Source organism: Lygodium microphyllum, chromosome 29 (assembly GCF_053477565.2).
Source record: "Lygodium microphyllum isolate KBCC chromosome 29, Lygodium_microphyllum_v1.1.10, whole genome shotgun sequence".
Classification (NCBI taxonomy): Eukaryota; Viridiplantae; Streptophyta; class Polypodiopsida; order Schizaeales; family Lygodiaceae; genus Lygodium; species Lygodium microphyllum.
In genome coordinates, this window is record NC_141163.1 from 77,662,634 (window position 1) to 77,676,835 (window position 14,202).

At 38.9% G+C, this 14,202-nt stretch overlaps 1 protein-coding gene across 6 annotated transcripts; it reads left to right on the plus strand.

The window, feature by feature from the left end:
* Positions 1-9,029: 9,029 nt before the first annotated feature.
* LOC148010825 (uncharacterized) lies at positions 9,030-11,989 on the plus strand. Of its 6 annotated transcripts, none has more exons than XM_087672154.1 (3): positions 9,030-9,401; positions 10,358-10,513; positions 10,891-11,989. In XM_087672154.1, the coding sequence occupies exons 1-3, from the start codon at positions 9,390-9,392 to the stop codon at positions 11,557-11,559; spliced, it is 837 nt and encodes a 278-aa protein (XP_087528280.1). In that variant the 5' UTR covers positions 9,030-9,389; the 3' UTR covers positions 11,560-11,989. The 6 variants fall into 6 exon arrangements, with proteins under 6 accessions (XP_087528280.1, XP_087528278.1, XP_087528279.1 ...); XM_087672152.1 differs by having other exon boundaries at positions 9,032-9,401; positions 10,352-10,513; positions 10,891-11,987; XM_087672153.1 differs by having other exon boundaries at positions 9,033-9,401; positions 10,218-10,513; positions 10,891-11,986.
* The last annotated feature ends 2,213 nt before the right edge of the window (positions 11,990-14,202 follow it).

Genomic DNA, 14,202 nt, shown 5'->3' on the forward strand with positions numbered 1-14,202 from the left:
AATGCATCATGGATGGTTTACTTCATGAAAATGTATTCAAGGTTTCTAGTAAAGAAGAACTCTACAAAGCAAATCTCACACAATGGGCAGATGACATTGTCTAGATCTTAGAAAAAGGAATCCTAGACCATCCAATCAAGAAAGCATAGGCACTCATTCTAATAATTCAAATCTACAAGCTAATTGCTAGTAAGTTGTATTGATTTGGGCAAGATGGTCTTTTAAGGAGGTGCATTTGTGAGTATGATATGCATGACATGCTTACAAAAGCACATAGGGAAATCATAGGTAGACACTTCAATGGAGATATAACCACAAGAAAATTACTCCAATCCTCCTAGTTGCGGTGGCCAATGTTTTCAATAAAATTCATTAAGCATTGCAATGAGTGTCTACACATGAAGATACTTATGTAGAAGGACAAAATGGAATTTGCACATGTCATTGCTAGACAACAATTTGAAAAATGGAGCATTGATTTCTTTGCCGATCAACCCTACAACTCAATACTCACATGCCAAGTATATCATCGTGGCTATTACAGATTAACTCACACAATGAATGGAGGCACAAGCCACCAAAAAGAATGATTCAAGGACCACAATAAAGTTTCTTTAGGAGTGGGTGATCTCTAGGTTTGGTTACCCCATTGAACTTGTAAGTGACCAAGGAGCCCATTTTATCAATGAGGTCATTGCTCATTTGTTTTCTACCTTCCTCATTATCCATTGCAACTCCTCCCCATACTATCCTAGTCTAATGGGCAAGCTGAAGCAATAAACAAAGTCTTGGTTAACATGATAACAAAGATAGTATTAGCCTCTTGTAGAGTGAGGTTGGGAAAACAAGTTGATGGCAACTTTGTAGGTGTATAGGAATACCTACAAAATGGCCTCCTTTCAATTTAAGATATGGGAAGAAACTTACCAATTGAATTCTTTGTTCCAATCCTATAAATTACTATCCAAGAATGCTAGGAAGGTAGGGAATCCTATATTGATTGTTTGGTAGAATTGGAATGCCTTTGAGAAACACAACTAGCTACCACACATGCATGATCTCTAAAAAAGCGAGGAAAGTCTAGTTTGACAAACGTGTCAAAAAATAGGATTTTGAGAATGGAAATTTGATGTTTCTTTATTCCATCAAATGTCAAAACACCCTTAAGCCCCTTAAGTTGAGTGATAATACAACTTCATCAACACCAATTGGCCAAAGGATCAAAATACCAATCAACTTCCACCCTCTACTAGCATAAACATCCAATTGAACCAAAAGTGGAAACCTAAAAAGGAAAAAACTACACTTTCAATGGTGAATTCTACCAAGAGCAACTACAGTGACTCTAAAGAATTGATTCCAAGTATTCCTAATGCTTCACCTCACCCACAACTGACCCCCCAAGTGAGTATCCTTCCAATGGCCAACCATCAACCAGTGCTAAAAAGACGACACCCATAACCACGATTACTAGGCAAATCCTTCCATGAGGTTAGGTAATGGTATCCATCAAGCATGTCACACAACCTGAACCACCACTAGGATTGTGTCCCTCTTATATCAAACCTTCTATACTCAAACTCACTACAAACATGGCTGGTGATATACTAGTGAAAGTCTTGTCAATAGCACGATGCCTTGACAATACTTTTACTTTGTATTCTCATAGCTATGAATGTACTAGCTTAGGACTTCTGAATGACAATAAAACTATAGTTGTTAAGACCCTTCACCTTGCTCATGGAAAGAATATGAATTCATTTTCACAAAACACCCCATCATCTTAGAAGAGTTGATAGCTACTCAAGTGACTAGAGAGCAAGCTCCCAAGGGATGCTTAATTACATCCTTTAAACGAAGTTATGTGGAGAAAAAAAAAGAGTACCTACAAGAATTAGATAAACTTGCCAAGTTCGAGACCCTATTTTTGCAAAAATGGTTCACCCTATGAGCACAATGGAAAAGGATGAGCTTGCCATATCATGACTAATATAGAGCCATGAAGAGAAATATTAACTATTGAATATGATCTTACCTATGTTGCTCTTACAACATTTTGAGTGCTTTCTCTCACCTGTAATCGACCCTTGAAGGACATATGATGCTTCACAAGTTATTTTGACTAGACTTTAAGTGAGGAAGAACTTCATGTGGCCAATTGCATAGGTTTAGGGGATTTCCTAGCCAATGTCCTCATCTACATTACACATGTGGGCATTAGGCTATGCGATATGGATCACTATGAAGTAATGAAATATGACCCTCACTTCTATGAACGGTGACTATAGTTAGTACCAACACCCACGCAACATCCCCACACCCTTTTACATAAATCCATATAATGTAGAAAATTGTCAAATTGTTTTACACAAGTTGGCTTAGTCCTTTTATTAAAAAAATGAATATTCACCCCATTGATGACTTGCCCACTCTTGAATAACCCTTCGCAAAGCTAGAAAGCATTGCAAGTTATTACAAAAAGTAGGGAGCAAAAGAAAAGAAGGAAAAAGAATAATAAAAAATCGTCAAAAGATTTGCACATCCAGGGCACATGCACCTTAAACATACAAATAATGTGACTCTTTCACTAAGAAGGGATTTTGTAATTGTGATGATGTTTTCTTGGTTTTACAAACACATTAAAGCAATGGTTGGGGCTAGCAAGAAGGTCGTTCTTTGTGTGAAGAGCATGAAAAAACCCAGATTTCCTTCACCAATGAAGAGTCAACAAAGGACAATATGAATTCTGAAATATTGAGGCATGGGAATCTAAGGTACATGCATATTCAAAACCTAAATCAAGTCATTGAAGGTGAAAAATAAGCTCAATGAATTATTCTCCCTTGAAAAGTATGTTGAGAAGTTTGCAAAAAGAGTAAACTACCACAAGTGCACGGAGGTCCTCAACAAGCATGATCATATTAAAAGGATTGAGATAATCATCATGGAGAGACAAGTGAAGGCGTATAGTGGATAGAAGTGCCCCTATGCCTAGAGATTATACATAGGGCCTTAAACTTGACAAACCACTATGAGAGGGTGAATAGAGACTTGGGATCCAAGTTCAATTTTTTCAAGCAAGAAATAGAAAGTGATGGTATCAAATTCAAAGAAATCCCTAGCCTAGCCCTAAGAATGTGGGCTAAATTGATGCACACTTTGATCTTCAACACCAAACACAACTCGACCATGAATAGAATACATGGGGGTGTTTGAAGACCTTGGGATAGGGCATGTGAAAAATCTAGATCTTAATACCTATACAAGGAACACCATACATGTAGTTGCTAGAGCCCTAAACTCAGATGCTTAGGATCCAAACGAATTTGGAGAAGTTACACTTGGAAGCACAAAACCCATTAGAGAAAAAGTATCGAGAAGGAAGCTTAGGTTGGCTTTGGTGTAGCACTCACTGCGATTAGTGAAGAAGCTATGAGAGACCCAGCATAATCAAATAATTCATAATAGGTGTAGTTGAGGGCAAAATAATGTCATCGGCCTAGAAAGTAACCTCAAAGCCCAAGAAAGCAAAAGTTGAATAAATAGCCAAGCTCCAAGAAGAAGAAGAAGTGAGATAGAAAAGAAGTAGAGGACTACAACTTAGCCATCCACAAGTTTATGGAAAAACCAAGAAGAGCTAAAGAAGCGGCCACTAAAATACCACCTCACCCTCTTGTAATAGAAGTAGGTTCAAGTAAGAAAGCAAAAAATGTTGGAAGCACAACCATTGTTGATGTCCTAGCACTAGTGGGAGGAAAAGGGGAGGAGCCTTTACTAGCACTACCACCCCATGTCAACCAAACGACTTAACCTCAACGCCTACCTTGCCATTACCTCCACCCCGTAGTATAGAGGGGGGTAGTCAAGTATCATGGGAGCAAACATACCACTAGCTTCAGAATATTTATAAATCCCACATTTTGTGGTGAATGACCTTTATCACCTATTGCATAAGGGGAAAAATTTTCTAGTGGGGCAAAACACACACTGAGGCAATGAGAAAATTAAAGAAGCTGTTGGGGACTTTACCTACCTTAACAAAGGCTAACCACTCAAAATGGAAGACCCATTGTCATTATAGTGGACACTAGCTCTATTAGCATTGGTTGGGAAATAGGTCAAGATGATGACGAGGGAAACATGTATGCAATCAAGTTTCAAATGAAGGTTTTAAATGAGAGATAGACAAGATATCAACAAGTTAAGAGGGAGGTATGGGGTCTTGGTACAACCCTTAAATGTAATAAAGAGTATTTCATTGGTGGACTTGTGATAGTTGAGACACATTGTTTGCCTTTGCTCATAATGATTGCAAGCTATGCTACTCTAGACATTGCCATGTTGAGATGGATTTCATATATCAAGTCCCTAAATCTGGAATTTCAACATATGCCTTTTTTTTGTGGTTAGGCACACTCGATTTAAAATCAATGTGTGGATGCAATAGGAAACAAAAAGAGGGAAGTTGTTCTTCAATTCTTGGCTAAGAAAGTGGCAAAATTTAGATCCCCAAGGGGGTTAAAGAAGTAGCTAATGCTAAAGCTAGAACAAAGAAGCTCATTGTACTTCAAGGAAAAAACAATCAAGTGATGATATGTTATTTAGGGCATGATTTGAGGATGAGTGGTGGATAATGATGATGAGGGTGAATTTACAAGAGAAATTACATGTACAATTGCTGAAAATGCACTGATAGTTACTATAAATGCAAGTATAATAATTATAAATGTAAGGATAACAATTAATACATCACACAAATAAGAAGGACTAATAGGTACATCAATTAATACATCACAAAAATAAGGACTAATAGGTATAACTACTGTAATAGTGAGTACAATAGTAAGAAAAGTGTTAAGCAATAGAAAAAGCATAGACAACAAAGGAAACCCACTACAGATGTTATGTTTTAGCACTAGAGATGTTTCATGTAGAGTTATATGAGAGAGAATGGTTGAAATTTGTCCAATACTTGAGCACACTTTCAAAGAAATATGAATGGACTAATGAAGAGCATAAAAGAATCACACAGAAAGCATATAGTTACTTTCTAAAGGACGGGTTTCTTTGAAAGCACCAAAAGAAGAAGAACAGTTCTCCATTGTGGGTCCTATGTGATAGGGCTACTTAGTTACAAGTTATGCAAGAATTTCATGAATCTAGTCTTTGGGCTAGTCACACATGGGTGTCTAGGTTACTTTTGAAAAGATTAAGCAGAGGTATTGGTGGAACGAGATGTATAAAGATGTTTCATAGTTTGTTGAATCATGCAACACTTGCTAGATGTATCTATCAATGAAACATAGAGATGGTTTACAACCAACCTACCCTTTATCCATGCATTATAAATGGGTTGTTGATCTTGTGACCATGCCCACATGACTTTGGCAAATAAGGTGTATCGTGCTTGCTTGTGAGGATCTGACTAATAAGGTGGAAGGAAGAAGCTTTGAGGACTAGAATGACAAATTATGTGTGTAGGTTTTTACTTGAAGAATTGTTTAGTTGCTATTGCCATGTTGGTAAGATTATTGTAGACAAAGAGGATCTTGAAAGTATAGATGAGGCTTGATATTTCTTCTCTCAAATGAGTAGTATCAAGCTTGCATTAACATCAACATTTAATCCAAAGGGCAATGAAAAAAGTGAGAAGGGGTATTCTCCCATCATCAAGGCATTAGCAAAGGCAAGTAGAGACAAAGTGAAAGATTTGGCCATGGTTGTTGCCACATGATTTATGGGCTGATCACACTACACATAGTGCAACAATGGGGTACATGCCAACTAAATTAATGTAGGGAAAAAAACTTATTATGCCGATTGAAGAGGTGGCTACTACTTGGAGTGTTTTGCCTTGGGAGGATGGAATGCTTAGGCAAGATGATTTATGTCTATGGAACACAAATAATTCTTGAAGCTATTTGTAGTTGCCCCATAGATTAAGAACCATTTTTGAAGCAACAACTTAGAAAACTCATTGGTAAATGAATAGATATGTCTAAAGTACGTATACATGCATGATCCTAGTGACAAGCTTAGGGATTTCACATGTGATAGGGATAGCCCCCTTGTGTGACCTTGCCTTCTGCAAGCATAGGTGCTAAAAGATATACTATATCCATAAAAGCAATAGCAATAAGTTATACATGAGCTAGCACATCACACACACACACACACACACACACACACACACTCTCTCTCTCTCTCTCTCTCTCTCTCTCTCTCTCTCTCTCTCTCTCTCTCTCCCCGCTCACAAAAAAAACTTAGAAATATGTATGGTAGAAGTCATAGGAAAGAATGACAATATTAAATCTTAAATATTCTAAGAGCTAGAGGCATACACGAGAATATTCTTAACAAGACACACTTTCAATTCGAAATATGGATGGATGGTTGGAACTAGTACCAAATACTATCTCAAATTGTTTACATAGATAAAGAATCCTAGGAGGCATACATTATATGCAACTTATTAACATCCTATTTTCTTGTTGGTAACATACCTAAGTAGGGCTTGAGTAGTGCATTATTAAAATTAATGTGTAGGCTAAGCCTTTATTAGCCCTACATTTAAAGTCTAGCTATATGCCTATGAGAATACCCTAAGTTCCATGGGAATTTTTACATGTCTAAAAACATGGTGTGAGTGTAAAGAGGCCCATTAAAAAACACATGCTTACAAAGGCAAATATATGGGCACATGCTTGTGTAAGTTAGTACACCCAACTTTAGTTATGGTGAAACTTAATAAAAAGTGAAAAAATGCTTATGTATTATTATTGGCGATGTTCGTAGTACGTGGTTAGGAGACTCAATGTACCCTTATCAAATAAGTAATGACTAGGAAGAAAAATACTAACATTTATAGCTTGTCATAACATATTTATGTCAAAGGAGCAAGACATTGTAAGGTTCTTTGCCTAAAGGTTTGATAACAACCTAAGTGTTTGTGAGCTTAGTGGAAACGAGTAGCAAGGTAATCAAGAGTCAAAGATTGGTTATAACCTCGTCACAAGAAGAGAATGAGAGAAAAAGAAGATATTCTCGTGATGTAAAGAGAAGTTATGGTTCATGCACTAGTAAAAGCTTTAGATGAAAGATGAGAGGAACAAGAAGACACACTAAAACCCTTGGCATGCCATTATAGCAATTACTAGATAATAGATGAATGGAAGAGTAGCCAATGAAAAGAGAAGTAATTGCAACCTTATTACATCATTGGAAAAAGGAGAAGTTTTTTCAAGCAAAAGCTTTAAATAATTGCCTCATAATCAACCAAATACTACCATGTAACATTAATAGACTTGTCTCTAGCCTATGTAGCTTTATTGGCCATGATATAATATATGATATGGGTGCCTAAAAGGTAGCCCCTTTCATCCACAAAATTCCATACTTATAGAACTCAACATCAGTGTGACATTTTCTACTAAGTTCAATCACTTTAAGAGCAAAACGTTGGACATGATAGTTTTGGGAATTGGAATGCCTCTCTTAATGAAATGATTTAAGAACTAAGAACATCTCCACACAAGGATATCTCTAACAATCCATAAACGATCTAATGTATGATAAAGGTTTTGATATAAGGTGACAATGTGCATCTATTTGGTTACTTTAGGTAACATGGAGGTCATTGCTTTTCTTTGTCAAGTCAAAGTCATTGTTTGCCATTCTATAGGTAGTGATATTCTATATCAATACTCTAAATGTTGTGAAGGTGTGATATTTTCAAAAAAGTTTGGAAACACAAAATACAAGTCCTATATTGAAGGTAAATTCTATATAAAAATGTGAAGGTTCTCCTAGCCATATTAGACCTATTAGAACCCCCTCAAGTCACCACACTAACTTGCCACAACACTTTAGGAAAGAGGCTTAAGAGTGCATAAGCAAGAAAAGCTTAGGGTAAGCATGACTAGAAAGGGGTGCTCTTCCATAGAAGTGCATAGCACTCCTGAATCTTATACCTTTGTCTCCAAGTTGTTTGTTTGTACCCTCCTTTAGAGAGGGAACTTGTGCCTCTTATGACTTTTGGGCTATGAAGGAAGGTGCCACATAATCTGCACTAGTATGAATTTAGTATAGGCTTTCTCAAGGCTTTATTATTCTCACCTCAAATTTGACTTTAGTATAGGATTTCTCAAGACTTTATTATTCCCACCTCAAGCTACAAATTCTCAAAGGTAGTTGCTTGACAATATTTGACGAAAATGTTAATGTCATTGGCCTTTAGTGAAACCTTTTGAGTGCTCCATAGCATGGTGTGTTTACTCTCAATTCGGTAATTATTTTTCTTATCAGAGGCACTTTTGCATATTAAATCCATGTTCTTAGAATATTTACATGTCAAATTACATGTTTGGTTATTAAAGATCTTGTCTATTTTAGAGAACACTTATTAAAGAGTATTAACATGTCATAGAAGAACAATAAGTGTCTCAATGTCAATTGAAAAAAAATAAGCAACCCTTCAAATTGATGTCCAACTCGAAAGAGTATGATGGTCCTCAGGGTTTATAGAAGACTAAGATTTGGTGTTTAAGAAAGGATTTGAGAAATCCTGTCTAAAAATTCACTCTGCCATGTAAAAATGTAATTGTGTTTCAATAATCTTACTTATAAACATCCATTGCTGGTAATAGTTTGATAGAAAGTGCGGGTCACTTCTTTAGTGCAAGGCTAAGTACAGACATGACTTTCTTGAAGTTTTGCAAATAAAATCAACTGCAAGTGGCACATCTTTTTACATGCATTCCCATTCTGAATTCTAGGGTCACTTCACTTGCTAGACTTCATAAAAGGTAAGCCAAGTTTGGGCGTGGCACGACACTAGCTCTCTGCAGTTGCTTTTTTGGCCATTGGTTGCAAAAAATAGGTTAGGCCCTAGGGAGGAGTGGTGGCCCTAAAAGGATTATAGGGCCCTTAGGGCCCCATAAGATGTATAAATCATATGTGAAGTGTGCCCCAAAAAGAGAGCAAGCATTCAAGAGAAGGGCCGTGCAATACAATCACCACCTCTCTCTCTCTCTCTCTCTCTCTCTCTCTCTCATATTGATGAGAGCTTTAGGCCTATTATTAACAAATTAACAGTTGCTATAACCATTGATGGCAAGCTCCCCTTCATAAACACCTAATGCAGCTGTGTGAATGGCCGATGCCACTGCGAATTTTATCAGCCGACTTCTGTGTAAAAACCCATATGCTCCATCATAGATTCATCATAATTCATCCAAGATCATCAGTCAAGCCAGTCGCCCGCTCTCCTCTTCTGAAGTCCTCTTGAGAGTAGAGAGAGAGCTTCTGCCTTTTCATCAAATCAAATTATCAAATTATTGGCAAACAGTCCTTGCAGGACAAAGCCAAAAGCCTCTTCTTCAGCTCTTCTGATGGGTTCTCAGGTATTGCCCCCTCTCCGCCACCCAAAACAACAACAACAACAACACACACACACACACACACACACAGATTTTCATTGCAGCCCTTCTCACATCTGAATTGGACCTGCATTACCCTGCATGCTGGGTCTACATTGGAATACCTAACCTGGGTACTCTGTTCCTCCTAATGCATCTTGCGTTTACAGTGCACACTGTGTAAAGTGTTTTTGTGGTAAAATTTGTTACCAGTTTTTTATCTTCCTTTTGCTTTGCACGCTTTTTGGAAACACCATTCTATAGGCTCCCATCTATACTCGCATGAGCTTCTGGAGATAGTCCCTAGCTACTAATTTCCCACAGGGCTGGTCTAGAAGTACATCTCATTGGTAATGCATACTACCAGATCATGCTTTTTTGAAGAACGCAAACCCTTTCGTGCCTTCAATCGATCTTCTGAGTGTTTGTCATTAGATGCTTTCAGCTCTTGGTTCTCAGGAAGATTACCCATTCTCTGCACTTATTGTTTTGTGATGCAGTTGATCTTTGAGCGTTTGTCATTTGATAGCTTGAGTTCTCTGCTATCAGAAAGATCATGCATGTCTCCTGTTCTTGTATTGTGGGCTGCAGCTGATCTTTGACTATTTCGCATGATTTGGTGTCAGCTCTTTGTTCTTAGAAAGAGCATACGCTGAGGGTTATAATATGTGCATCACCAAACTGCAGCAGTAATAGCACTACAATTGGAAATGCTAACGGGAAATGCCTTTGCCACAAATGATATTTAAAGTAGGAAAGCTCTCTCTTGCATAATATTAACTGGCCCGGTTTCTGATGCAGCAAGCACTTTGGGTTATAATGGGTGCATCATCAAATGCAGCACTAATAGGATTACAGTAGGAAATGACTTTGCCATCAAATGATTTTCAAAGGTATCTCAGATATAGGAGTAACTGGCCCTGTTTCCGATGCAGCAACAGGGAGAAGCTCCAAACTCAGGATGGCCCCTTGGCTTGCCTCCTGTGACACTCCAGATGAGGTTGGTTGATGCTTTCACTGCAGTGGAGCCGAACCCCTCAGTTCTTGGCACTACCCCAAGCTTCTCATCTTTGTCTTCATCAGATTTTGAGACACAGGTGCATATGCTTTTCTGCAACAGTCTTTATTTGTTTAGAGCAATTTGCTGCATTTTTTAGGCTCTTGACATTTCTATCTACTGGAACTGAGTTTTTCAATGGCTGAAAGCATAATTCTCGATGTCATGTCCACCATGTAAGTGCCTTTAGGGGTTTGTTCTGCAGATCTGAGTGTAAGGTAATCCATAAGTGAATGTTTGTTTGTTTAAGGCGTTTCTTTGGGGATTAGAGATTAAAATCCTCTCCATTGAAGGCTTCAAGTGAGCCTATGTTGGAGATAGGAAACTATTTTGCAGGTGGTTGGATTGAATAGATGTACTAGTAGATGTAGTACCTGTTTCAACTCACCTATTGAATTATTTTCCTGCTTTGTGCAGTCCTCACTTTCATTTTTCCCTGAAAGAAGCATCACCCTTGGCTCTCTGATGGGTCTACCAGAAGCCTCAGATCCATCAAGTGCCCACTCGTTGGGATCTAGAACACATCCCCGACCTCGGCATGGTGGCAGAAATGGCATCAATTCTCGGAGAAAGCTATGGAGATTTATAAGGTGCGGTAGCTGCAGGGATTACCATATGGATGATGTGAGCATGACCTCTCCACCTTCACTTGCCCAATACTTGGAAGCAGAGAAAGAGGCTGAGAAGTCTCAGAACCGTGCCAAAGTATACATAAACATCATGTATGAAGAGGGTGCAGCTTTTGTTCCTGATGCAATGAATCCCTTGTTTGATTCTACAGGTTCTAATGTGAGCCATTCATCCCATCTGGACCTGCCCATGATTGCAGAGGAGGGTCCAGAGATAGGCCCCATGAGGCATGCAAATTCCAGGGACTCAACTCACAATGCCAATTGTAAAGATGCAACCACCATGACGAAACATCGCAGGAGCTACTCTGACACTTCATGTGCTGTAAATTGTGTTTCCAATATATGGGGATCATCCAGAGCTAGTCCTTGTAAGGGGGATGTGCAAGGTGAAATCCATAGTAAAAAGAGCTATAACAGCCTAAAGTTGACAAAGTCCAATGGATGGACACACTAATTTTAACAACTGCATAACCATTGTTCATGAAGAAGCACATTAAAGTTGATGTTGGAAGTACATAGAGCTTTCTTATCTGATTTGCTTCTTGGCCTGCGTCATTGCAGCAAGAAATGAAATTTTGTGGCTTGGTAAGCTGGTAAAATGCAGTTAACAGTGTAGAAGATTGTGATGGGAATTGCTGGTGTTTTGCTTTGGGGCAAACTGCTGAAACGTTTTTGAGGAGTATTTTCTTTGGAGGTGATTGTAGAGAATCTTTTAAGTATCATCTCAACATGAATGACAAATTGCCTTGAGGTTGTTCTAAAGAGTGTATAGGCTGCAATGCATGGCTTTTGAACATTCTTTCCTCACCTCTCTTAATGTGAACAATTTCTCGGAGTTTGTTTTCCAATGCCAAGCAAAATTGTGCCCATTCCAATTAACCAATCAAGCATTCTTCTGCAAATAAGCTTGTATAGTTGGGCACTTATCTCGATGATTAGAGCACATATTCTACATGAGCCCTTCGTTAACTCTTGCATGTCATTTTTCTTCAATTTAAGTGGGAGCTCTGAAATCTGCAAGATCTCCATGCTAAACAAACAAGATATTTGGCAAAGGATCTCAACTTCTTTGGTTCAAAGAGTGCCAGGGATTAGGAAAGGGTTGCTGCATTTTGAATGAAAAAAGCAATATGCTGCAGATAATGTCAGTTAGTACACGATGAAGTGATCATCTTACCAGCCAAAAGAGTATATGTAAGATTATATGCTACTAAGTTGGGGTATACTGCACCAAATGTGACTTAGTACACATTGATATGATCCTTTTATAATCCAAAAGAGTATACGCATGGAATTATAAGTCTCTAAATTGGGGTATATTGTGTTGTGTTATAGTTAGCTGTCAAGAGGCTGCTCTCCCCAAGTTGAATAGCCACCATGAAGCATCCCAACACACAGCTGCATAAACAGTCCAAAAGAGGAAGTATGAACATGTGAGGGGTAATACACACATGCACTTTAAGCCACATGAAGCATCCCAACACAGCTGCATAAACAGTCCAAATCAGGCAGTATGAGCAATGACAAGCATGTGAGGGGTAACACACAGATGCACTTTTAAGCCTGAGATACTCTGTCAGTTCATGATTTCCAAAATGCGAGCTTTTGTCTCAGCTAGTCAGAGACATATGTAGGGGAAAAGAACCTTGAGCATGAAAATGGAAGTTCAAAGCTTGCTGATGGGAAAGTATTCTAGTTATGAAAGATGCCAAGATCTCCGAAGCAACTAATAAAATTGTTTTATGCATCTCTGATTGGGAGTGATTGGGCGTGAATAGATATGTTTTAGTTTGCCTCGGGGGAATGCGGGATACATACAGGGTTTGAGATCACGCATCCGAAAAAACTCAACCTACACTCAAACCGCTACCTCACGACCTCATTGGCCTGTTTAGAAATGTCCTCACCCTGGTAATCTCAGGGATATGATGTGCAAGTTATGTATTTCAAACAAAAACTTCCTCTGTGGCTGGCTGCTGGAGTGGAAAGAAGGGATATAATGGAGGAAATGTAGTGAGGTTCTTCATCCAAGGGATTCCCAAAAGAGGGGGAGAACAGGACCTTACCATGAAAACTGTGATCAAAAGCATTTTAACCTGTGCATTTGGAATCTCATTGCAAATATTTGCCCTTATGGAAAATTTTAAAAACCTCCAATTTGGATAAGGTTTTAAGCTATCTTCAAATCAATTGGAAAACCTTTTAAGGGAAGAATCATAGTGTGGCTTCTGGTGGACAGTGGAGTGGCACTGCAAGTTTGAAGCTTGATCTATCTATATCACGAATTTGTGTGCAGATTTTACCTTTTTTAGCATGGGCACATGGGGTACGGGGGTCGATCTCTGAGGGTACTTACTACTGGGACTGCAGAGGCTGCTTTTGAGGGGAGAATGCAGACAAGTGAAGACATATATATGGTAATGGAGGCAGATGAGAATCACAGCATGTTAACGTGTGGATGCAGGCCATCTGTTCACTGCAGAGGTTAAAAAAACAGGTTCACGAATCACAAAGTCCCCCCCGGCCTCCCCCCCAAAGCGACATAATTTTTTCTGAGAGAGAGAGAGAGAGAGAGAGAGAGAGAGAGAATGACATCCACCCAATGATGATTCCGGCCTCTCGAATGGCGAGTCCCCTGAGCCTTGCCCATTTGCATGCATCGATCAGCGTTCCCGAAAAGCATTTTCAGGACTGCAGGTGATACAAAAGCCTTTACCTGTACATCTTGAAGCGACATCCGAATCACATTGCATGTATTCGCCATTTTGATAAATCTAGTTAAGCATCCACTGATCGTGTCAAAAGCTGAACATAACTCAATCCTTCCTAGCTGAGCATCACCTCCTTGCCCTGTCTTTACCTTGCCCTCCTCATACGCGTAGTTTCCAAACGTAAGGAGCGAGATGTGTTACGAGGGTGGGTTCAGACCCAGCAGACAAACAGGCATCCCAAATACAGATGGCCAATCAAATTTCAGCATGGAAAACTTGATGTTCACACACATGGTGGAAGGCCAAAAAATTTAGGGGCCTTTTTTGACACATCACGGCCAAGTTTTTGCTCCTCTCTTCCAGCCTGCCCAGGACGGTTACTTCTC